Source organism: Gymnoscopelus braueri (assembly GCF_963280865.1).
Source record: "Gymnoscopelus braueri genome assembly, chromosome: 1".
Classification (NCBI taxonomy): Eukaryota; Metazoa; Chordata; class Actinopteri; order Myctophiformes; family Myctophidae; genus Gymnoscopelus; species Gymnoscopelus braueri.
Window position 1 is genome coordinate 2,917,337 of NC_137603.1, and position 26,134 is coordinate 2,943,470.

At 40.9% G+C, this 26,134-nt stretch overlaps 1 protein-coding gene across 6 annotated transcripts in view; it reads right to left on the reverse strand.

Annotated features, from left to right (window-relative positions):
• Positions 1-26,134, reverse strand: part of LOC308104238 (H-2 class II histocompatibility antigen, E-S beta chain-like) — a 110,122-nt gene that overhangs the window by 35,244 nt on the left and 48,744 nt on the right. For 2 of the 6 annotated variants that reach the window (XM_080454614.1, XM_080454616.1), the window contains one exon: positions 8,274-8,357. The exons of 1 other annotated variant lie outside the window; for it this stretch is intronic. In XM_080454614.1, the coding sequence (XP_080310740.1) occupies positions 8,274-8,357 (84 nt within the window). Of the gene's footprint in view, positions 1-792; positions 850-1,317; positions 1,432-2,374; positions 2,443-3,532; positions 3,750-5,360; positions 5,634-6,485; positions 6,741-8,273; positions 8,358-26,134 lie in introns of those variants that run through there. 3 more of the 6 variants (XM_080454612.1, XM_080454613.1, XM_080454617.1) reach the window with 3 other exon arrangements.

Sequence of the window (26,134 nt, forward strand, 5' to 3'; positions counted from 1 at the left end):
TAAACTACTTAAAAACCTAACCTCCCAGCACCTTCCCTGTAACTACAGTAACCATCAAAGTAGAAACAACTCAGTCCATTCAAACAACATTTGACCAATACTTTGTCAATAGTGTATCTTAGTAGGAAGGGCAGCTCAGTTGGTAGAACACTCTCCTTTGGACCACAAGGTTCTGTCTTTGATCCTGCTAGTGATGGAATGATCAGTGTTTTCAATGAACTGAATCATTGGGTACAGTTCACTTAAATGTTGTGTTCAATGAACTGAATCATTGGGTACAGTTCACTTAAATGTTGTGTTCAATGAACTGAATCATTGGGTTCATTTCACTGAAATGTTGTGTTTAAATGATTGGTTCAGAGTTTGGCTGCATTGTGTCGTCTCTTCACTTCCTAACTGAGTCACCTGAACGTCCTCTCAGGCTATGGGATCTAAACTCCTGCGTCAAGTAAAACATGTTTATATTTGATTGATGATGAATGGTCCAAACTACACAGTTCACCAAGAGCACCCCCACCCCCCCATCTGATCACATTGTCATCAGTGTTGTCTGATACAACAAATCTTTTGATTATTACATTTGATTATTAGATTCATTATTATAAGAAATTAAGCAGAAGACACATGATAATGTGAATTCACGCGACCGGGATGGTGTACCAGGCTAGTTGTTTCACTTCTTACACAAGCATGTTGTTATGTGTATGTTTTCTAGTTGTATACACTTTTATACATTAAAACTGTATGAATGTATATGTAAAAAGGTTTAGTAAAAAGAAAGAGGAAGTGAACCTGGGTGTGTGGGAGGAGTCTAAAGATCGTCATTGGCTGTCGGCACCAGAATACGACCTGATAGAAGAAGAGAGACAGTTAAAACAGACACACAAATAAATCCTATGTACTGTATTGTGTGTATTTCTCCATAAAATGCATAAATGTACACACAACACAATAACACAACAACACAACAACATTAGGGTTCAGTCATCAGGGTCACATGTCAGAACTAATGTGAACATTTGACTCTTATTTAAGACTAAATGTGACAACATAGAACACACTTTGACCTCTAACTAGGTCGTCTAACTGGTCTAAACTGGATAAGGTTCTAAACCAATATAAACCAGTTTAGGTTTGTTTGTTTGCATTTATGTGAGGGTTCCACATGTCATGTGATCCTCTGTTGATCTGACCTCATTTCTTCCACTGGTAGTAGATTAATTAATGAAACATGCTAATTAAACATGCTAATCACCTTGTTTCTTCCACTGGTAGTAGATTAATTAATGAAACATGTTAATTAAACATGCTAATCACCTTGTTTCTTCCAATGGTAGTAGATGAATCCAGACAGGAACAAGACCAGACCCAGAACCAGACCTGATGCTCCCATGGCCACCTTGTTCTTCACTGACTCTGGCATGGAGTCATCTGACAATACAAATATTATATGAATGATATTATATTATATTATATTATATTATATTATATTATATTATATTATATTATATTATATTATATTATATTATAAATTCTATAAATGTCTTTATACTGTACCTGCAGCCAATAGTAAACAAAGATGATGTACCTGATCTGACACTTAAGCTCTAAGTAGGTGAGGCTCCTGTCATGACCTTCTTTCAGTCAGACAACTCTTAGATTGGATTAGAATATATATTTATTAGCAAGCTTGAGCATGGTATAAAAAACATGAGGAAGCATAGTTTGGCGTCAGGCCTCTGAATCCATTCATTCCCTGTAAGGATAACATTTTAATGAATGTTACATGCCAATTAGCATTTACAGGGAATGAATTAAACCCCCATGGGGATCTAGAAACAGAGCCTACAGGTGGATGCCGGGGAGGCGGGTGGGATGACTTCATGGGCAGCAGCAGGTAAGCAGCGGTAGCAGGATCTCAGCAACAGAGGCAGCAGCAGCAGTAGCGACACACGTCAGCTCAGCAAGACAGGGCAGCCAGAGTGAGCAGGTAACAGCGCAGTACCTATAACCACCCGATCAGGAGGAAAGTGCATGTGACTAGTCACCTGATCGGTTGCCCCAATCCCTTGAGTTGCCTGGCCTGAACTAGCTCCGTAAACTGCGACTCATTATTAGAATGGTTACTTTTTTAGGATGTTTTAATGTATTTGTATTGATTCTTATTTCTGGTGTCTGTATTATTATTGTGTCTTGTTTTTAATTGGATTGCTGTGTTTCCTTTCTGCAAAACAAATGTACCTTCAGGTACAAAAAGAGAAGAATCCTTGAACCCTTACAAAACAGTAGAATACAGTAGATTACAGTAGAATATAGTAGAATACAGTAGATTACAGTAGATTACAGTAGAATAGAGTAGATTACAGTAACTGACCCCAGTCCATCTTGATAGGCGCGGTCAGGCTGGGATGTTCCACCATGCATGTGATCTTCTCTCCTGATCTGTAACACACACACACACACACACACACACACACACACACACACACACACACACACACACACACACACACACACACACACACACACACACACACACACACACACACACACACACACACACACACACGTTTTTCTGCTGATGATCCTCTTCAAAAAGCACAGCATGTTTTCTATCTGATGAGGATGATCAGTACCTACGCACAGGTGCCCCCTCTGCACCACGGTGCAGGGGGGGGGGGGGGACCCAAGGGCACCCAAAACGAGCCATGCCGCTCATCATAATAACTAAACGATGAACTATTATATTTAAATGTAAGATTAAAAACACAGCTACAATTAGGCACCATATCACTAGACCGTTATAGGCAATAAGATAAGCTTATACTGATATTTTCTCAGCCTAAAATAATCATGACGTGCGTGTGTCCTCAAGTAGAATGTGTGTCCATGTGGATCTGCTCAGAGCTGAAGCGGCCCCTCCTCCCCGCCCGGTCTGGCAGTGAGTGAGCAGCTGTTAATTAGCACTAACATTAGGACAGATTGTGAAAGTAGCCGATCTACACACTGAAACGCGTCGCGCTTCGACACATTGATCCGTTGATCTTTGTGATTATTTAGTTTTTTTGAGAATGACTATTTTTGTGTAGGAGCGTGAATGCACCGCTGGGCTCTCCTCCGCTCTAGTGTTTATTGTGTATTCCACTATTGCAGAAAAAATAGGAAGGCAAGAGGCAGAAGAAACTTAGCAACGAGATATGCACGTTATAACGTATTCCTGTGTGTGTATTCATGTAGAGCACACTCGCTCGCGGGTCTCTGTGTGCGTTCGTCATGCTTGCACGACGACGAGCTTCCAAGTAGTTGTGTCTGGAGTAGACTGGTGATAAACACGGGACTCGGGAGGAATCGTGTGTGTGTGTGTGTGTGTGTGTGTGTGTGTGTGTGTGTGTGTGTGTGACTTAATATTAGCCTACCAATTAATGGGCAATTTTCAGCAAGTGAGTAACACTTGTTTTGTTTTTAAAGCATATATTGTATAGGTGTCTATTAGGTGTGTATTTCTATGTATAGGTGTCTGTTAGGTGTGTACCTGGGTGTGTACTCCAGGTAGGAGTGGTACTGGTAGTACCAGTCTCCATCAGACAGCTCGTCAGTAGAGGAGAGACCAGAGGTCAAAGGTTCTTGACCTATCCACCAGGTCACCAGGATCACTTTAGGATAGAAGTCGTAGCTGCTGCACCTCAGCATGTGAGTGTGTTCACCACGACGAGGGGGAGTCTCTGACTTCAGACTCACTTTGGGCTCCACTGGATAAATAAGATTATTATTATTATTATTATTATTATTATTATTATTATTATTATTATTATTATTATTATTATATAACCGTCATAGGAAGTAGGAACCTGTTATTATCATTAATAATTGCATATCATCCAAATGATCCAGAAAGCTGCAACACACTTGTTCTTCAACCAGCCAAAATGTTCACATTTCCCGGCTCTCCCCCGTTCTCCTCTCCCTCCATTGACCCTCCAGTTGCTGCCCTCACAGAGTACAAAACAGTAAACACTGATGTTGGCCTACAAACCAACCAAAGGTATAACACCTCCATATACCTGATCCAACCCTATACAACCTCTCAGCCTCCACACGTCCTAGACTCTTCTCCTTTCCCTAAAACACCGTGGACAACGCTCCACACGTCCTAGACTCTTCTCCCTTCTCTAAAACACCCTGGACAACGCTCCACACGTCCTAGACTCTTCTCCCTTCTCTAAAACACCCTGGACAACGTTCCTCATGTCCTAGACTCTTCTCCCTTCTCTAAAACACCCTGGACAACGCTACTCATGTCCTAGACTCTTCTCCCTTCTCTAAAACACCCTGGACAACGCTCCACACGTCCTAGACTCTTCTCCCTTCTTGACCTAGCCTTGACGACCTTGCAGTCTTATTCAAAGGTTAAAATGTAATTTAGATAATTTAGATAGAATATTATGTAGACAGATGCCAGGTTCAAGCTGGCATCCTATAATTTGGATAGTTTCAATGTATATATTATTTATTTATTTGTTTGATATTATACTGTTTAGACTGATGATAGGTTATTGGTTTACATATGATCCTAGATTACTATTTCTATGCATTTGATGTATTACCTCATGTTTTCCTTGCTTACTGTAAATCACTCTGGATTAAGAGCGTCTGATAAATGCCTACATTGTAAATTGTAACTGTAAATGTCAGTGTTTGGCCACCAGATGGCACCAGAGTACTGTAGATTCTACAATAGTCTACAGTTTTCTACAACGTAGAATGCATTTATATAATATAATTTAAACATATTAAATAATTCACAGTTACACAGTGCTTTACATAAAAAACAATAAACCAAGCAATATCATTGTATGAAAATGATATTGCTTAATAAACAAACAAAACAATACACATAATCCTGTAAAATATTGTGATTAAAAACATACAAAACAAACTAGTTAAGACAATAATTAAAATATAAAATCAGGTGGTGAAATGAAGTGTAAAGAGGTGTGTTTTAGCCTGCATGGTTCTTTTTAACGATAATTTAAAAACATTAATCCTGGTGTCTTTGTTTTAGGCAGGTCATTATATGTAGGTGAAAACGCTCATAGCCTAGATCTATGTTTCATTTATACTACTGTACGATGGTGACACCACATGTTGTGAGCTTGTAGATCTGCTATTTCCACTGCGTGACAGCCTGTTACAGTATAAATCAAGAGGATCTGAAATGTTTCTCAGCAGATAAAGAAATATGTAATAATTCTTATATGATCTATATTAACACCATTAATAATCTCTGAATAGAATCATGTGATTTCATGTTATAGTTTATGAGGTGATGAGTGTTGAGTGCTGCTCTGAGATCAGCTCACCTCTCTTGTTCAGAGCAGAGGAGTAGTAGTTCTCAATGTTGGGTTTGCAGCGTGCCTCTCGGTTTCTTCTCATCCTAGCCAGTGCTCCAGGATCTTTATTCCAGCGCTCTGCGTTCTTCACACCAAACTCAGTGTATCCAACATACTGACCTACTCTACTGTCCCACCTGTTGATCTCATCACCATCGAAATGAATTGACTGTATGTACTGTATGTCCTTCAGCTCACTGGAGTTGAACACACAGTGGTGAGCCTCATAGTACATATATCCATCTGGAAGTAGTCGACAATGAAAAATGTCATTAATGTTCAGTTTTATTCTATATCTGTATAATATCAACACTAGGCTAACTGCCCCCCATCAGCCAAATATGTCTCTACATAAAGTCTACAATAGGTTCAGGATGTGAAATCTGGCATTAAAATGTTTTAGGTTTTGTTTCTCCATGTGTCCAGTTGTCTAGTGGGGCCTGTCTGTCTGTCTGTCTGTCTGTCTGTCTGTCTGTCTGTCTGTCTGTCTGTCTGTCTGTCTGTCCGTCCGTCCAGCTAGACTCTAATGTTGACCGGGCATAAACTGTACCACCCCCCCCCCCCCGCACCTGTGTTGCGGATCACATGCGTGCGCGACTCATGCACCAATGTTTTGTATTAATTAATTAATTAACCGACCATAAAACAACATTAACAACACACTCTACCATCCTTCAGTGGTGGAAGAAGTACTCAAATTTTTTACTTAAGCTAAAGTGTCTGTCTGTCTGTCTGTCTGTCTGTCTGTCTGTCTGTCTGTCTGTCAGTCAGACCCCATCATGTATTTCCAGGATAACAGAGATAACACTTGCAAAAAGGTTGTTATTTTGAGAGCGAAATGCCTCACAATATGAATACATTCTGATATGTTTTATTTTGATGGTTGTATAATCGTATTATCTTGGATTTTGACATAATTCATGTCTTTATATTGAAAATCCCAATAAATAAGTAAAGGTGTATGTGTGTGTGTGTGTGTGTGTGTGTGTGTGTGTGTGTGTGTGTGTGTGTGTGTGTGTGTGTGTGTGTGTGTGTGTGTGTGTGTGTGTTCAACCGTTTTAGTTAATAGCTATTGTGTTAATAGTATTCATGTACCTTTCACTGGTGGTTTCTTCAAGGCAGTGCGAACGATGTCCAGCTGGGCTTTGCAGAAGTGCTGCAGACCCCAAGCTGCATCATAAGCTCCTGGCCAGGTGATATGATCTACAAACGGAGGCTGAGGCTCCACCGCCTTCCCTTTGTTGAAGTCTGCGTACACCATCACTTCACCATCCAGTCCCACCATGTTCTCTTTATATGAGTCTTTAACTGTGTCTGAACAGCTAAAGACTGTAATGTCCTCATGGAACACTGGAAATAAAACAAAGATGACGTTAAACAACAAACTTCTTCACAGTGACAATAACACATAATCATCATGTTAAACAATCATGTTTGGTTCTTATATGAAGTGAAAGGTTGGATATTAAAAGTAGCACATTTTTTTTCCGGTTTTAATTCAGTTATTTATTAATTTCTTATTATTATTTTCGGGTTTTTCTCGGTTTTTGAATTAATTTATTATTATTTTTGACCTCAAAACATTAAGTCGGGTGTCTTTGCGCGATTTCACGTTGGCCACTTTAGCCTCAAGCCAATATATAGTCAGTTCTGTTCATAACCAGTGGTGGAAAAAGTATTCACATGTTTTACTTAAGTAAAAGTATGAATAATGCAATGTAGAAATACTCCCTTACAAGTAAAAGTCAATTAAAAATGAATTTCAGTAAAGGTACAAGAGTATTGGTATAAAAATGTACTTTGAGTACCAAAAGTAAAAGTACTCCAGTCCATGTGAGTACTTTTACAGGGCTATTTTCAAATGGCCGAAATATATAGGGCTGAGATCTACAGCTCACAGAGATCTACAAGCTCTGTGAGCTTGTAGATCTGCTATTTTCAAAAGGTTTTTATACATTTGAAAACTTGAAATGGGACATTCTGCATAATGAGTACTTTTACTTTTGATACGAGATGAGTCCATTTTATACTGTTGCACTTTTACTCATAGGCACTGCAGCCTCTTCTGCACATTAAACATTCTGCACTCACAATAGCTGTCCCTCCAACGTCCAAACATCTCCTAAATTCATCATTTCTAGTTGAAATGTCTCATCATAAATCCACACAATGTTTTGTTTACTTTTCTCCCCGTGACTTGTAACTTCTAGTGTTGCCATATTCTGTGAGAGCAATAAGCAAGCCGGTCTATGAATATTATATGTTTATGAATTGAATACCAAGGACCTCAATGGAAACAAGACCACAAGGACTTTTTTGGACGGACCTTTAAAATATTCAATCAATCAATCAATCCTGTAAGCGCAAATTTTTGCTTTTTTCATAGATTTGACCCGGCAACCCCCCCCCTCCCTCCCTCTCCCTCTCTCTCTCTCTCTCTCTCTCTCTCTCTCTCTCTCTCTCTCTCTGATCAGATGCGCAGCAGCGCACACACACACAGTCACGTCGCGACGCACGCAGTGCGCATTTCCACCAGTCCACCACCACACAAATATAAATTAAATTAATTATATGTGAAAAAGTTTGCGATGTCTCTGCCGGCGGGCCCCCCCCCCCCCCCCCCGCCTGAGGCCCCTTTAGCCCCGCCTGTCAGCGGGCCTGACAGGTAGTAAAAGGAGTGTGTGTGTGTGTGTGTGTGTGTGTGTGTGTGTGTGTGTGTGTGTGTGTGTGTGTGTGTGTGTGTGTGTGTGTGTGTGTGTGTGTGTGTGTGTGTGCGTGCGCATGTCATTTGTTTGTATTGTGCATTGTCCATATTTGGTTTTATATAATAACAGTAGATATAAATGTATATATTATATAATAACATAAATATAATGTACTTACTTCCTGGGATCGCTTTGACATGAAGTACAGAGGAGAGGATGAGGAGGGTGGCTGTAATCTTCATCATCACTGATAAAAACTGAACTGAATTCAATAGATGAGAATAAACAGATGAGAATAAACAGATGAGAATAAACGGATGAGAATAAACAGATGAGAATAAACAGATCAACAGATCAGAATAAACAGATGAGAATAAACAGATGAGAATAAAGAGATCAGAATAAACAGATGTTTACTGAAAGAGAAGTTCTGGAGTCTGAAAGAGAATGAAGGAGGACTCGTTCTTTAGTTCAGAAGAATCAGCCAATCAGATTAAAGATAAGATGTTACATCATCTGTTTCCAGAAAGACGACAGTCTGTATTATTGCACATAATCATATATGGTATATAGCTGCTGCTTATGCACCTTATGTCTCCTCATGTACATACTGTACCTTATGCACCTTATGTCTAACCTCATGTACATACTGTACCTTATGCACCTTATGTCTCCTCATGTACATACTGTACCTTATGCACTTTATGTCTCCTCATGTAGATACTGTACCTTATGCACCTTATGTCTCCTCATGTACATACTGTACCTTATGCACCTTATGTCTCCTCATGTAAATACTGTACCTTATGCACCTTATGTCTCCTCATGTACATACTGTACCTTATGCACCTTATGTCTCCTCATGTACATACAGTACCTTATGCACCTTATGTCTAACTTCATGTACATACTGTACCTTATGTCTAACCTCATGTACATACTGTACCTTATGCACCTTATGTCTCCTCATGTAGGCTACGTACTGTACCTTATGTCTCCTCATGTACATACTGTACCTTATGCACCTTATGTCTCCTCATGTACATACTGTACCTTATGCACCTTATGTCTCCTCATGTACATACAGTATGTAAATATCTTTGTTTAATTCATCTTTTATTCTCTCCTTGCCCCCCCGTCCCCCGTCTTCTTTTCTTTCTCTTTCTGAAAATAGCTAAAACGATGGAGCTGCACAAAAAAAAATCCACCCACTGGTTTGGTATGTTCATCTTTTATTCTAACTCGTAGCCTGACTAAACAAACTGATTCACATTATGTGGGGAACAAAAACAATGCGACACCAACCGGAACCAACCACCGGAACACGATTCCCCCCCCCCCCTTTTTGTAAACCGGATCACAGGGCTCAGTTTTAGAATGAATACCAGGCTTTCCTCCAACCTGCTCATCAGAAGCAGTTAGGGGTTCAGTGCCTTGCTCAAGGACACTTCAACATGAAGCCAGGAGGAGTCAGGAATCAAACCGGGAACCTCTGTTAACTGAACTCACAGACGCTCCTCTAATCCAAGCCTCATTACATCTCACTGATGGTGTGTGTGTGTGTGTGTGTGTGTGTGTGTGTGTGTGTGTGTGTGTGTGTGTGTGTGTGTGTGTGTGTGTGTGTGTGTGTGTGTGTGTGTGTGTGTGTGTGTGTGTGTGTGTTCAGCGTTGCTGGTAAAATGCTGTTCATGTTCATTAAACATCAATCCAAGCCTCATTACATCTCACTGCTGAAACCATCTAATGTCTTTAAAAACACACTGGTCATGTGATCAAAGTGTCACATGAGAGGTGTGTGTGCGTGTGCGTGTGTGTGTGTGTGTGTGTGTGTGTGTGTGTGTGCGTGTGCGCGGTTGAACTCAAACTTGAATTTCACTTCCTGATTCACTCAGCAGCCAATCAGAATTATTCTTTTATTAATCATCACCAGTTACTAGAGAGACATGTTGATGTCAACAACCTCACAGACTGTAAATAATCATGTATTTATTTATTGTTTGTTTAATTTGACTCTTGTTGGTAATGTCAACGTGTTGCTCATGGCAATAAGGACTCTTTAAATCTGATGTTAAAAGTTGAAACAGACAGACAGACACACACGCAAAACCACACTGTTTTGTGTGTCTGTGTGTGTGTGTGTGTGTGTGTGTGTGTGGTGTTGAAGCGTCCCACCGGAAACTCCCCGAACATTAATTTCACTTCCTGATTGAGAGAGAGAGAGAGAGAGAGAGAGAGAGAGAGAGAGAGAGAGAGAGAGAGAGAGAGAGAGATTGTTGTCACATGATCTAGAAGCTTCTATCAATTAAAGGGCAAGACCACTTTGGTAGAGGTTTGGGTTGTGTATTTACCTTGCTATGATGTAACTCCAAAGGTGGACAAGAAATCAAAAATAACTGCTCCATTGATTAGAAAGTGATCATTCAAAACATCTCTCAAAGTCACTCTTTTAGCACGTACACGAACACAAACAAAGCTGATTCAGACAATATGGAACATCACCAAACCCAGTACTGTTTGTTTTTTAAATAAAAATGTCAACTTCCTGTTGATTTTACTATTATTTATTAGGAAGAAACCCGGACTGGGTCTGCAGATCCGGATATTCAAATAGTAAAATGCATTCAAATGTAAATGTTTATCTTTTCGGGCATTTCTGCTTCATTTGGATAGGTCAGTGTAGAGACAGTCAAGGTGGGGGAGAAAGTAAGGGAGTGACAAAGAGCAATGGTCGAGCTGGTCTTGGAATCGAACCAGGGAATCGCTGTCATGGCATTAGAGCCTAAGTTGCTAATAAATGGTGATTTCGAATTGTACAATAAAAGGTATTTCCATGCACCTCATATAGTGGATTCAGCATTCAGCATCATTCCATAAGATTAATTGCATAAGATGTTACAGTCCAATTGGACCTTATAGTTAATTACTCACAAAAGGTGTGTATACTACATCGTCTCTGTCGGGTAGAAACCTCATATGTCCAGAACTGTTACTTTTCAGGATTCAAATTCAAAAATATCAAAAGTAGCAGATCTACAAGGTCAAAACGTGTCGCTTCACATTTTACTCTAATCAACTTACCTGAAGGTAAGAAAGCAATGGGGGGTAGATGGGTGTGAAAAATACAAGGCTAGGTATGTGGCTAAAGGGTACCGTACAGTCAAAAGATGGGAGTTGATTATGAGGAGACATTTTCTCTTACAGCTAACTTGACTAGTATCAGAGTGTTGATGCAGAAAGCAGCAGGAAAACCTGATTTTGCACCAAATGGACGTTAAAACTGCCTACTTGAATGCACCAATAGACTGAAATTTGAAACACAGGTCACAACTTACCATAGGGAGCAAATTTTGTACACCTAATTAACTCTTAATTAACGCTTTATTAATGATTAACTCATACATTAATTTACTATGAATTCATCATTAATTGGAAGTCACTATGACTTAACCAAAGTTAATTTATCATTAGTTAAGGGCCACACGTGGTGGGTTTGTAGATCTGCTTTCCCCCCCGGTGGCTTCTATGCCCAGGATGAGTGCTCATACAGTAGGTAGGTACGTAGGAGTAGTGAGGAGAGTCGCTCTCTAGTGGTGTTTGTTCCTAAACCTCCATGCGGTGCATTGCTGTGTGTTAGGGTGGCGGGGGTCTCCCAAGTTGGACTGGTTCACTGGACGGGCCCGGTGGTCCCAGGTGGGTCATGGTTTTCATCCTTAGTAAATCATTACTATTAATTAATTCATATTTACTCAACATTTAGTTCATAACTAGTTACTTGATTTCCACTTTTTTCTACTATTTTCTACTATTCTTCTACTTGCTTGCAGCGAAGCTCACAGTTTCACCAGGAACTGCACTTTTCTACTTTCATTTGTAAACACTGAGGATAGCGGCTAAAAAACAAGAAAGGTTGTAGTTTTTTACTCCAGTGACATCACTAGGGAAACTTTGAAGCACATCTTAAGTTGTATTTCAGAGTTATATGGCTGCTAAGGCTAATAGAGCATTTGCCTTGCTGTCGGGCAGAAACCTCTTATCTCCATATTCTAACTTTCATAAATTAACGCCCCACTTGATCATACTACAGCGTCACACGAAGCGTAGTGCGAAGCGACGCGTTTCGAGCTTGTAGATCTGCTACTTTTGATGCTTTTGAATTTGAATCCTGAAAAGTAACAGTTTTGGACATACGATATAAAGAAGAATATGTTGAGAGTGATTAAGTTACAGCTCTATATTGTGATAGTAATCATTGTATAGAGTGTTTGTTCAGTATCAGGGGTCTCCTCGTCTCTCCATCTCTTTAGTAAACAGAACATGTTCAGGTCAGGATACCAGTTTTATCCAATCAGAAGAGAAACTCCACAAAGATCATTTATCAGCTTCAATAATAAAGTGTTCCAGTTCCAAATGTGTCTATTTTTTTGTTTTTGTTTCATCACTTCCTATTTCACTTGTTTATCCTGTATCCTGTATGTTCTCTCTCTTTATTGGATAACAATGGCATCCTGACATGAAAATGAATGTTCTGTTTACTAAAGAGCTGGAGAACAAACACTGGATGGCAATGATTAATATAGGAAATATAGGACTATTTAGCACTTATTTTAACAAAAACATATGACTTACAAGCCCTTTTATGCCTGTGTATGTACTATGTACGTACAGGTAGTCACTCACTGAAGCACGGCACTTTGCAGCATTTAGTTCATATATAAATGCATTTATTTAAGTTAATCATTTTGTCCTCATTCAAAGTTGAATTTCTTCCATTTCTATAAAACAGAGAACAGTTAGAAGCGCAGCGCTGTACAATCCAACAACAAAACTATGAACTGAGGCCAAATACACGGTGTATATCTGTGCAGATTCTACACACACTGACAGGTATATACAAACAATGTACACTTTTACATGTGATATCCCCCATGCCACAACATTCACAAACTCATTTTAATAATATTATTATTTGCTTTTGCTTATGAATTCAGTTTTCTGGCATAAAATGGCGATGGGACTTGGGTACTGCCTACGCTCACAAGCTGAACGAAGTCAAATACGAATGTGATCTGTCTCAAATGTCTCACCATGACTCAAACATCCTAGCATGACTCAAACATCCCACAAAGACTCAAACATCCTAGCATGACTCAAACATCCTAGCATGACTCAAACATCCTAGCATGACTCAAACATCCCACCAAGACTCAAACATCCTAGCATGACTCAAACATCCTAGCAAGACTCAAACATCCTAGCATGACTCAAACATTCTAGCATGACTCAAACGTCCCACCAAGACTCAAATATCCTAGCATGACTCAAACACCTTTCCATACTAATAGAGGGATAGTTTTACCCTACACAGGATGTTTTAAGATGGCGATTAAAAAGGTGATTTGAGGCATTCCACTTGTTAGCATAGTTGTCATAATCGGTGGATAACTGATAACACTCCCCGAATTCAAACTAATCATCAGTTTAGAGATTCTTCCTCCCAAGCAGCTAAAATGGGATTCATAACTTTTGATTTGCACGCTACATATGACATTGGGCTTTTATTCATCCTGTCAAATACATCATCGCTGTCGGGCGGAAACATTGCATCGTCATACATCGCCTTCGTTCTGCCGTGCAAAAGTCGCCAAAACAGCCAAGCTCACTGCGCGGCTATTTTTACAAGATTTTAAAAGTGAACGTGGTTGAGTCTGTCTGTGGAGTTTATACATATTGAACCAACGAAAGGTATTAATAAGAGCTTGTGACTAAATAACTACATTGAATCCATTGGAACACGGTTTTCTTCCATTTTCGTCAGGGTTTTGGACATGCAAGGTTTCCACCAGACAGCGATGACTTGATACTAGATGGGTGTCGAGGCAACATCTCCTGGTCCAACCTCCAAACTCCAGGCTCAGTTCACATCATGTTCAGTCAGATGGAGGAGACTTGTAGAAGTGTGTGGCAGCCTAGAGGGGCGGGTTCAAAATTTCCGGTGATTGGTTCACCGATCTGTCCGTCAGCCCCCGCCCCTGCCCCGCGCCCCTCCCCAATGTGCAGCATTGAGAGCCGTGACGTCACAACATTTGGGGCGACGCCCACTGCACTCCATAGACATATAAAGGTAGACGTCTCCTTCGGCTCTGAGGCTTTGGTATCTCGGGCGCCATTTTAGAAAAGGCAAGCTTCCGCGTGTGTCACAGAAGGGGGCGTTCGGTAGGCCAATCAGAGGCAGGTGGGGGCGTGTCTTTTCGTAAGAGGCAGCCGAGCAGCAAAAGTCAGTTGGACACGCTGTGATTGGCCAGTAGTCAACACGCTGTGAGCGCTGTGATTGGCCAGTCTACTTTGAGTGTGTGTCCCTCAATGCACAGCATGGAAGTTTTGGAACAAACACCACTGAGTGAGTGTCAGCTTTCCTCCTCTAAAATGGCGGCCGCGATACCAGTTGCTCCAACGAACTGCAGAGGCCAATGAGGTATCTAGGTTTCTATATCTATGCTGCACTCTGGTTGGTTGGGGAAATGAAACACTTTCATTTAAGGAGACTCAATGGAGACTCCTTTAAAGGTTTCATGACATTAATTTTCATTTTTTCCCCCTTTTTTCATATTTGTTTTATGACCTCAATTACACCCCAAAAAACCTGAACTTTGAACATTCAGTGGATTTTCTGTGGTCTGAGGTTTTCTGAATAATTAGGCTAAATAAAGTGCTGCGATTGGCCCCTGGACTTTGATGCCATAGTCCATTAATCCCGCCCCCTCTCTCTCGTGAAACCTTTAACTCTGACGGTATACAAATGGAACCAAATGGACCCGTCAGGGTCCATTTGGTTCCATTTGTATACCGTCAGAGTTACAGACCTGTAAGGGGCAATTTAGACCCTCCCCTCAAGGAACCCTTAGAGTCCCTGGCCTGGACCCCACTTTGAGTTTGAGAACCATCGCTCTAATCATTAGAGGTACCACACAGACTTCTACAAGTCTCCTCCCACTTCTACAAGTCTCCTCCCATTTCCGTCTTCCTCCTGGTGACGAGACAGGAAGGAACTTTGGCACGTTGTGCTACTATAGAACATGTAAACACTTTATCATCCAAATTAAAACAGAATGCATCTTTAATTGTCACCGTTTTCTCTCCTCAATTCATATAAAATATAAAATAAAAACAGCAAACGTTTCATCCTCACATATAGGTAAGACTTAATTTAAAAAGAAAAAAAGGCTTCCAAACAATGTATTTGACCCATCGATGCAGACAGCAATAATGCTATATGATTAATACATTACATGTTCTACTGCCTCTCCTCTCTTGTTCAGCGGCGTTAAACACACCATCCTCCACAGGGGGGCGCTAACCAAAACCAGGGCCAAATTAACACAATGTATTAATAGCACATGATTTTTTAAACAAGAACTGGCTTATTTCAAACTATGACCCGGTTAGTTGGCAAATAAACATTGATGGCGGCATACTGAAACAGAATGATGATATTTTGGTTGATATTAATGTGTCCTGTATGACCCATGTGGCCATGTTTGGTCCTGTAGTGGAAAAAAAACCTAACTTATTGTTTTCTAACTAAATCTGAAGCTTTGTTCAGGCTGCAGCAAAATCACATTTGTTTCTCAAATCTGATCTTTAGGACTGACTGTTATTTACAAAGTGATCAGACCGGATTATTGTATTCAGTTGCTGTCGTTAACGTTTAACGACATAGGCGTGGCTAATGCTTAACTTATACTCTATCCAGGGGTCTTCAACGTTTTTCAGCGCAAGGACCCCCAATAGCTGAGAGAGAGAGAGATGAAGCAGGGACCCCCTATAGCTGAGAGAGAGAGAGAGAGATGAAGCAGGGACCCCCTATAGCTGAGAGAGAGAGAGATGAAGCAGGGACCCCCTATAGCTGAGAGAGAGAGAGAGAGAGAGAGAGAGATGAAGCAGGGACCCTCCACTACATTGCATACAATTGTGTTGCAGATTAAACTTTTTTCATAGATTTCATAGATAGATTCATTGAGTATCATCAGTGTTGTGTAAATGAATGCTTCCTTTGTTAATTTCAGACATTTAACCACTTAAACCTTCAAGACATAGTACTTGATTTGCTCCTTTCCCCTCTACACCAAACCTCTTTGCCGAAAATAGCCGATCTACAAGCTCACAACGCAGCTTGTAGATCGGCTATTTTCGGCTAACGTTCCTCAGAATAGAGATGCTATATAGGGTTCAAGTGGTTAATGTAAAAAAAGAAAAAATACCCCCTGGAGTAACTGAGGACCCCCTAGGGGTCCCCGACCCCCTTGTTGAAGACCCCTGCTCTATCGTACAGCGGTTCATCGTTCCCCAAAAACAGCTCAGCTCGTAGGTCGGCGAGTTACACCATCGCTTGATGAATTATAAACCAGTATAAACCAGTATAAACCAGTATAAACCAGGCTTCAGTGTCAAGAGTGTCCAGACTGAGAGACGGCTTTAGAAATCAGGTTGGAATCCAATTTTAATTTAACTCTGAGAGTGTACAAATGGAACCAAATGGACCCATTTGTACACTCTCAGAGTTAAATTAACGTTGATTTTACTATATAAATTGGGGTCCCAGAGATGCCAGTTGATAGAAATAGAAATGCCATTAAATGGGGGTCCGTAGCCTAATCAATGCATGTCAAACTGGGGGTCCTTGAAATTAAAATGGTTGAGAATCACTGCTAGAGCCGTAAAAAAAATGGCATTCGCAGGAAAATAGTCGATCTACAAGCTCACAACGCGAGCTTGTAGATCGGCTATTTTCGGCGAAGAGATTTGCCAATCAAGTATAGAGGGTTTAAGAGGTTAAAAAGCACCGACGCTGATCAAAGGAACATGTGCATTCTTTGTATGATTGCTGATAAAGAGATGTCAGTACTGCCATGTGGTCTCTGTGTACAACAACACATACGGTACATTACAGACAAACCAATGGAAATCACAAAGAAAGAATATGAGCTGCTGTCTACGTCACAATAAAACTATATGGAACAATTTCCATGTACTGTATTTGGCCATGTGTATTATGTGCATATATGTAGGTTATTATAGTTAAATTAAATTAAATAAAAACAAGGCTGTACAAAAAAACAATAACTAACTGTATAGTTTTAGGCAATATTTCATACGTCAGGGTAGTATTTTGCTTGGATATGAAATTTGTCTTTCTTAGCTATGACTGAAAATATATTTTTGTGTTTTGTTTTTTTAATGACAATACTTTATTACCGTTTTGAATCTTGACCCTGACAAATACCCCATTTTACAACAAATTCAAAACTAAGCCTTTTAAAAAAATGAAATAATAATACTCTAAACCCACATTAAAACAAATTTAAACTAATTTAAATAAAAAATGAAAAATGTTAAACTATAACAACCTTGATATGTGCATGTATTTGAGTGCATGTATGTATGCAGTAATGCCAATTCATTTAACTCTCCCCCAAAGCTAAATTCACTCTTGAATTTACACTCAAGACCTTACTGTCAGTTAAACCATGAGAAAAAGTGCAATATCCAGACCTAAAGCAGTAATACCAATAGAACCAGGATGATAGTCAGTACATTCAGGACATACATTAATACCAGGTATTAGTCTGAAACAGTGGTTCTCAAACCTTTTGTTTTAAACTTCAAGGACCCCCATAACTCTAAGAGTACAAGAACCAAATGGACCCAATTTTGTACACTCTCAGAGTTACTGACCTGTAAGGTCACTTATTTTTGCACACTAAATACTATAATATAACCAGTGGTGGAAAGTAACTAAGTACTTGTACTCAAGTACCGTACTTAAGTATAATTCTGAGGTACTTTACTTTGGAGTATTTCCAATTTTCAGTACTTTTACTTCTACTCCACTACATCTCAGAGGCAAATTTTTTACTTATACTCCACTACAATTATTTGAAAACTTTTAGTTACTAGTTACTTTGAAGATTTTGATTTAACCACTTCAGCCCCATTTATTTTGGCCATTTGAAAATAGCAGATCTACAAGCTCACAATGCGACACATTGTGAGCTTGTAGATCGGCTATTTTCAAAAGATTTCAATACATTTGAAAACTTGAAATGAGACATTCTGCATAACGAGTACTTTTACTTTTGGTACTTTCTAAGTACATTTTAATACCAATACTTTTGGTACTTTTACTCAAGTCAATTTTGAATTCCGGATTTTAACTTGTAACAGAGTATTTCTATACACTGCAGTATTGATACTTTTACTTAAAAGTAAAAATAAATGATACTTTTTCGACCACTGCTAAATAGTATAATATACCTTAAAGGTCTGTCCATTTAAGAGCCCCCTCAAGGAACCCGGAGGGTCCCTGGACCACACTTTGAGAACCTCTGTTCTGAAACCAGGATGAAGAACTTCCAGTGGAGACAACAGACCATAATAACCGGCACAATGCTATGTGATGATATACCTAATACTGTATCCATTATATTCATATCTTTTTAATCAAAAACACTTGTGAGATCAGGGCATTTCACAGCAGTGTTCAACCCTCTGAACAGGCTGCTCTGTTAAACTAAAGATAAGACTCTCTAGATCAGGGGTCTTCAACGTTTTCAGCCCAAGGACCCCCTAGCTGAGAGAGAGATGAAGCAGGGACCCCCTCTATATTGTATAAAATTGTGTTTTAGATTCAACTTTTTTTGTTTACGTTTACTGTTCTTTTTCCCTCTACACCTAGACCTCTTTGCCAAAAATAGCCGATCTACAAGGCGCTGCGAGGCGTTGTGAGCTTGTAGATCGGCTATTTTTGGCTTAAGTTCTCCTCAGAAAAGGGATGCTAGGGTTCAAATGGTTAAGGTAAAAAAAAAAATCATACCAAACTAAGATTTGGCGGACCCCCTGTAGCAACTCTGAGGACCCCCTAGGGGTCCCGGACCCCCTGTTGAAGACCCCTGCACTAGATCACTGGTTCTCAATGTGGAGTCTGGGGGACCCCCAGGGGTTCTTGGGGGGGTCCCAGGGGGTCCCCAGCAAAAGCTCCCTGGGGGCTTTTTTTGGTGTTATCCTTTTTTAGCACAACCTTGGACTGTACTAACTGTACTGTTAAGAAACGTGTTAATAAAGTATTCAAATCAAATCAATCAATCAGTCAATGGGGGTCTGCAGGCCAAATACAATCATTTGGGGGTCCTAGACATGACAATGCTTGAGAACCACTGATCTAGACCTTCAAACTGTGACAGTGTTTTAAGGTTTCGTTTACAAAGGAAGCTTTGGTCTTTTGAAACATTTCACTCTTCCCTTCTGGCTAAAATAGAAACAATGTTTTATACCATTTCAGTTCAAGTTCTCAGAGGACTTAACATTATTCATTCATTTATTATTATATTTCTTATTATTATTCCCGGAGCATTTTGGTGCCATATGGTCCAAAACCACATGACAGGAAAATCTTCGGCAAATATACTTTTCGGGCGAAATATATTTAGCGTAGAGCGAAAACAGGAGGGGTTCTAGTGTGGACCCCTGGGGGACTCCGGTTAATACTCTTTCTCAGGCTTTTTTTTCCCCCAGGCCCCAAGTTCTGGGTAAAAACATTGATTGGCACAGGCGCAGCCATAACTTAAATGACATTATTTCTAATTACTCATAGAATGGAATCCCTGGAACGTCTTTGGGACCAAAGGGTTTGGAACGTTTTCTCTGGCGAGCGGTTTACCTTCTGCAATATAGGCTCTATGCACAGCAGAACATATTGGAAAGAAATTGGGCCTCTTCCTTACTGTTACCAATGATACTAATGAAGGCTCTGTTCCATTCTGGTCAAACACAATCAAGGGGAGTTGATGTTGTGCATGTTGTTGACTCACTGGAAACACTCTGCTACACCAGTGGGTCTCAAAGTGTGGTCCAGGGACCCTCATAGTTCCTTGAAGGGTTTCCAAATGCCCTCTTATGAGTGTGTATTACGGGTCCATTTGGTTCCATTTGTACACTCTCAGAGTTACGGGGGTTCTTGAAATTAATAAGTGTGAGAACCACTGTGCCACACTAAATGGAACAGAGCCTTAATTAGTATAATTGGTAAGACCTGTGAAGGCAGTAAGGCAGAGGCCCAATTTCTGGCCGCTGTACACAGAGCCTATTCTCCCTCACGGGTCACCAGATATTTCCACTGCGGTGACGTCGACAGCTGCTTCTACCAGGTCTATAATCACCTGGCCAATGATGGCTGGGCGTGTGTGTGTGGCTATTAAAGGGCTTTTCACAAGGGAAGCGACTGTAATTCATTTGAATGCGTTTTAAACCAGTGGTTCTCAAACTGTGGGGGGGGGGGTCCCCAGATGATTAGCTTAATTAATGTGCAACATTGTTTTCTCACTCAGCAGTAAACGAACCAACATACAGTATTAGTGTATACAGGCTATCTGCACCTGTCACTAAAGTGACATTCTAAGATATTTTTAATACCTCTAAAAATTATAATAATAAGACCATTACTGCGTCAAAAGTAATCAACAAACTATACTATTAGAAATTGTCAAACATTGGCCAAATTGTAAAATTTTACCAAAGACAGAGGAAAACATTTTTAGAAAATAGACGATCTACAAGCTTGTAGCTATTTTCACCTTATTTATCTGTGGAACAGAGTCAAACTAAATGTAATGCCTCAACTCCTACAATTCCAAGTGCTTGTAAGGGTGGGGGGTTCCACAGTTCAAATATGATTGTTTTGTGGGGTGAAAAGTTTGAGAACCGCTGGCTTAAACGCTATCTATTCCACCGAGGAACACAGTGGGTCTTTGTCCCCGCGGATCAATGCCACAACGCAGGCGCGGTGCCGTCGTCGTTCTTGAGTTTTCTTGTCGGTTGGCGGAGGGGGTCGAGTTGAAGAACCGACGAGAGGAAGAGCTCTGCGTGGTCGAGTCTTTTCTCCGCTCTCTGCGAAACCGAACCAACGAACAAACGACCGCCGTTGTCGGAAACCCCGTCTCTCTCTCTCATAACAATTCTCTATGAATATAACTTGTAATGTAGTGAGATTGGAATAGAGTTATCAGACAGACAGACAGTCTGTGGACACACACACACACACACATACATGTGTATATTTAGGAAAAAAACATAGCTCGATCTGCTATTTTCACTCCTTTAAAAAATATATACATTTCATTTTAATTTTTTAGTAAAACATTTTTTTTTAAAAATCCAGTGAAGTGAGCGGTGCTATTTAGGAGTTATTAATGTCATCATGCATCTCGGTAGCCAATCACAGCACGTCCTGCGAAGTGACGTGCTTACATTTTTTACATTATTATTAATTTCATCATGCGTCTCGCTAGCCAATCACAGCGCGTCTGCGAAGTTTAAAGTTAATTTCATCATGTGTCTCGCTAGCCAATCACAGCACGTCCTGCAGAGCTTAGCCTATGGGCGTGTTTTCCACAGCATGGCGTCACAGCGAAAGACACATTTTCACGACGGAAAGAAAAACTTTCGCCACAGATGGGTCCTAAACCCTCTTATAGGAGCGGTTGCACCGCTCAATAATTAAAAACTAAATGTAGGAAACAAAAAATAAAGGGTTAATTACTCAATTGGTCCGCGACCCACATATGGGTCCCGACCCAGGGGCCTCATACTGGGGTTTGCCTAGGGCCTCCTGATCCTTAAGCACGCCCCTGTACGCTGGTGTGTCTTCAGGTTACTTGACTGAGTGAAACTCTTGTTACACAGTTTACACTGGAATGTTTTTTCTCCAGTGTGGACACGCTGGTGTTTGTTCAGACTACCTGACTCACTGAAACTCTTGTTACACAGTTTACACTGGAATGGTTTTTCTCCAGTGTGGACACGCTGGTGTTTGTTCAGACTACCTGAATTACTGAAACTCTTGTTACACAGTTTACACTGGAATGGTTTTTCTCCAGTGTGGATACGATTGTGTGTCTTCAGGTCACATGACTGACTGAAACTCTTGTTACACAGTTTACACTGGAATGGTTTTTCTCCAGTGTGGATACGATTGTGTGACTTCAGGTGACCTGACTGACTGAAACTCTTGTCACAATGTTCACACTGGAATGGTTTTTCTCCAGTGTGGACACGCTGGTGTGTCTTCAGCTGACCTGACTCACTGAAAGTCTTGTTACACAGTTTACACTGGAATGGTTTTTCTCCAGTGTGGACACGCTGGTGTCTCTTCAGCTTACCTGACTCTCTGAAACTCTTGTTACACAGTTTACACTGGAATGTTTTTTCTCCAGTGTGGACACGCTGGTGTCTCTTCAGGTCACCTGACTCTCTGAAACTCTTGTTACACAGTTTACACTGGAATGTTTTTTCTCCAGTGTGGACACCTCCACTTGTCTCACCCCAATCATCACTGTCTTCAGTGACTTCAGTGTCAGATTCAAGCTCAACTTCAACTTCAGAACAGTGTGAAGAGATGTCTTCATCAATTTCACTTTTCACTGCTAGTAATGTCAACATTGATCCATCAGGCTCCTCTGGTCTTTGAAGTAGCTCCTCCTGTTCCTCTTTAATGTGTGAAGGCTCTGGTTTCTCGTGGAGCAGACTGGGGCTCCTCTCCTGTTCAGAAGAATCCTTCTCTTTACACACAACAAGGTGCAGGATGTCTAGGAGCAGAACAATAACATGATATTGAACAATGGATTTCTAAAATGTAAACTGGATTTCTAAAATGTAAACTATTCTTCCTTTGTCCATGTAGAACAGGGGTCGGCAACCTTTTCGACATGAAGTGCCATGTTTTTATCTTCTTGATAGTCAGCGTGCCTTAAGTTTAAGTATGACACCACATCAAAATGTCGTATTTCCACCTGATTTTGATTGTCCATAGGCTATACATAACAAACATTAGACTCAATGACCCACCTATCTCCCAGACTGCCTCCCCAGTCAGAGTTATCAGTTTGAATGAATGTAGAATGATGTGCAGGATGTAATTTGTATATAGATGTGAGGAGACTTAATTTAACTGACTAAACCTTTTTTGAATATTTAATTTTAAAGGAAAAAAAAACTCACACTTATGTCAGTGTGCCAATGATCACCCTCCCCTGCGCCAATGTTGGCACTCGTGCGTAAGGGTGCCTACCCCTATTGTATAATAATTCATTGTGGCCCTTTGATGTCATCGGTTTTGTAGGCTTGCCTTCCAGCTGACCAGGGAGCATTGTTGTAGCCAACAGACCAGCACCACCTTCCCCACAGGAGTCGGCACCAACCGCCAGTCCTTCCCGCTCTACTCCTGAGGCCCACATCACCGTTGAACTCTACGTTACTCTGCAGGCTGCCATCGCTCAAACCCAAGCTACCCTGCAGACTAATGCCAGCGTTCCAACTCCACACTACACCATCTCCGCTCAACTTCACGCTATACCAATGTTTTCTCTATACTTGCCTACTTGAAAATTGGCACTTAAAGTTGCGGTTGAATGTATAGACCCCCTTCAGACAGACGACGTCACACTGATAAGAACCAGTATGCGTGCAACCAGTATACGCGCAATGAAACCCATTCTGTCAGGTCTCGCAAGAGGGGGTTGGGGTGTGCTGACATAGATATATATAAAGGCTAGATGACTCACCCGCGCTGCTGGCCAATGGAGTACGACGTTGCCACATGGCGGGCATCTTGGGACGGTCATTCATAACATTATGTCTATGGTGCATGTACTTTGAAATAACCATAGCGTGCTCAATTTTCATCCGATTTTCAAATAGTTAGGTGTTGAAAAAACATGATTATAATTATAAGTATGCAGTATCATAACTACATCTTTGGTGTTTACAAAACAGCAAACCATTTGAAAATCGGATGAAAATTGAGCACGCTATGGTTATTTCAAAGTACATGCACCATAGACATAATGTTATGAATGACTGTTGCAAGATGGCCGCGGTTGAGCTACGCTTGCGACGCCCCCTTGAGCCATCTAGCCTTTATATATATCTATGTGTGCTGAAACCAGCGCACCCCGAAACAACAGGTTGGGAATTGATTGCATGAAACAATCACCTGTGCGTCCAGTCTCAATGTTAGTAAAGTAAAGGTCTATAGCCCAGGGGACGGCATCCTTTTTGACATGAGTGCCATGTTTTAATTTTCTTGATAGTCAGTGTGCCATGTCAACATTAAGTTTAATTGTGACACCACATCAAAGTTATATTTCCAACTGATTTTGATTGTCCATATACTGTATATAACTGTTTTTTCTTCTTCTTTATCGGGATGTAATGATCATTAGACTCAGATCAATAACCCACTTATCTCCCAGACAATTTGCTATGTACCCTCTACACCAAATCTCTTTACCTAAAATAGGGATGCTAGGGATCAGTGTTATTATTGTAACAGCTCTACAACAAAACAGAAAATATGAAAGAAAGAGAGAGTATATGAAACTTACTGAGGTGTGGATGGTCTTCAGGTTCCTCCTGTTTAATAGAAATGTCCCTGGCTGAGTCTGGAGAGTTCATCTTCACCTGCAGTCTGGACTCCACACACTGGTCTGAAATGAAGCAATTGAAAAAGGACTTTGTTAACTGAAGAAAAAAATAACAATAATATTTGCAGAAGGCAAAGGCAAAATGGCAAAGACCAACTCTCCAACATATGAATCTTGGGAGCAAAGATTATAGGATTCATATATTAGGGAAGAAATCCTTCCTAATTTAGGATTACAAAAGGAAGAATGTGTCAAAAGATGGATTCCTGCGATGCAAACAATGGTCTTAAGTGAATAAGGCTAAAGTAGCCAATCAGTTTCTGCAACCAGAAAGTAAGCAATTTGTTTTAATCATCAGGATATTATCATTGTCATGATATATTTTGTCATGATTATTTCTTAGTAAAATTAGATATTGTGACAGCCCTACAACAGAAGAGAAAAGAATAGTGGGTGGTCTTCAGGTTCCTCCTGTTTAATAGAAATGTCCCTGGCTGAGTCTGGAGAGTTCATCGTCACCTGCAGTCTTGTTATGGACATGACAAACTAAAATGCTGTTCTAACAAAGTATTGGTGAGATGTCTCCATATGAAATATGAAATCTAGCCTAGCTGTAGCCCTGAAACATGACTGTCATACCATGACAGTCATGGGCCCAGGTGGAGACACGCATTGCTGCTTGTCTGGCTGACATCTCGGAGTGGATGTCGACAAACCACCTGAAGCTCAACCTGGACAAGACCGAGCTGATGTTCCTCCCGGGGAAGGGCTGTCCGCACCGAGACATGGCCATCACCATTGATAATGCTGTGGTGACCTCAACTCGGACTGCGAAGAATCTGGGTGTGACCCTGGACGATCAACTGACGTTCTCGGCAAACATCGCATCAGTGACGAGGTCCTGCAGATTCCTGCTCTACAACATCAGGAGGATTCGCCCCTTCCTCACGGAGAAGGTAGCCCAGGTGCTCATCCAGGCTCTCGTCATCTCCCGCCTGGACTACTGCAACTCCCTCCTTGCTGGTGCTCCGGCATCTGCCATCAAACCTCTGGAGCTTGTTCAGAAAGCTGCGGCTCGCCTGGTGTTCAACCGCCCCAAGTTCTCCCACACAACCATCCTTCTCCGCTCTCTACACTGGCTCCCCGTAGCGGCTCGCATCCAGTTCAAAACCCTGGTGCTAGCCTATAGGGCAGTGAAAGGAACAGCTCCTTCCTACCTCCGGGCTATGGTCGATGCCTACACCCCTGCCCGATCACTTCGGTCTGCCACCTCGGGGCGACTGATTGCCTCGTCACTCAAGGGTCCTTCTGGCCGATCCACACGGTCACGACTCTTTTCTGTTCTGGCCCCACAGTGGTGGAATGAACTTCCCACTGATGTTAGGACAGCAGAGTCACTGCCCATATTTCGCCGCAGGCTGAAAACTCACCTCTTCAGGAAACACTACCCTTCCTCTCTGCCTGACCTACTTGTTGTTAACTAGTTGTACGAACGCTTGTTTTCTATTACTGTATTGTTTATTGGATTGTTTATTGGATCTTGTTTAGTCGATACACTTATTTGTTT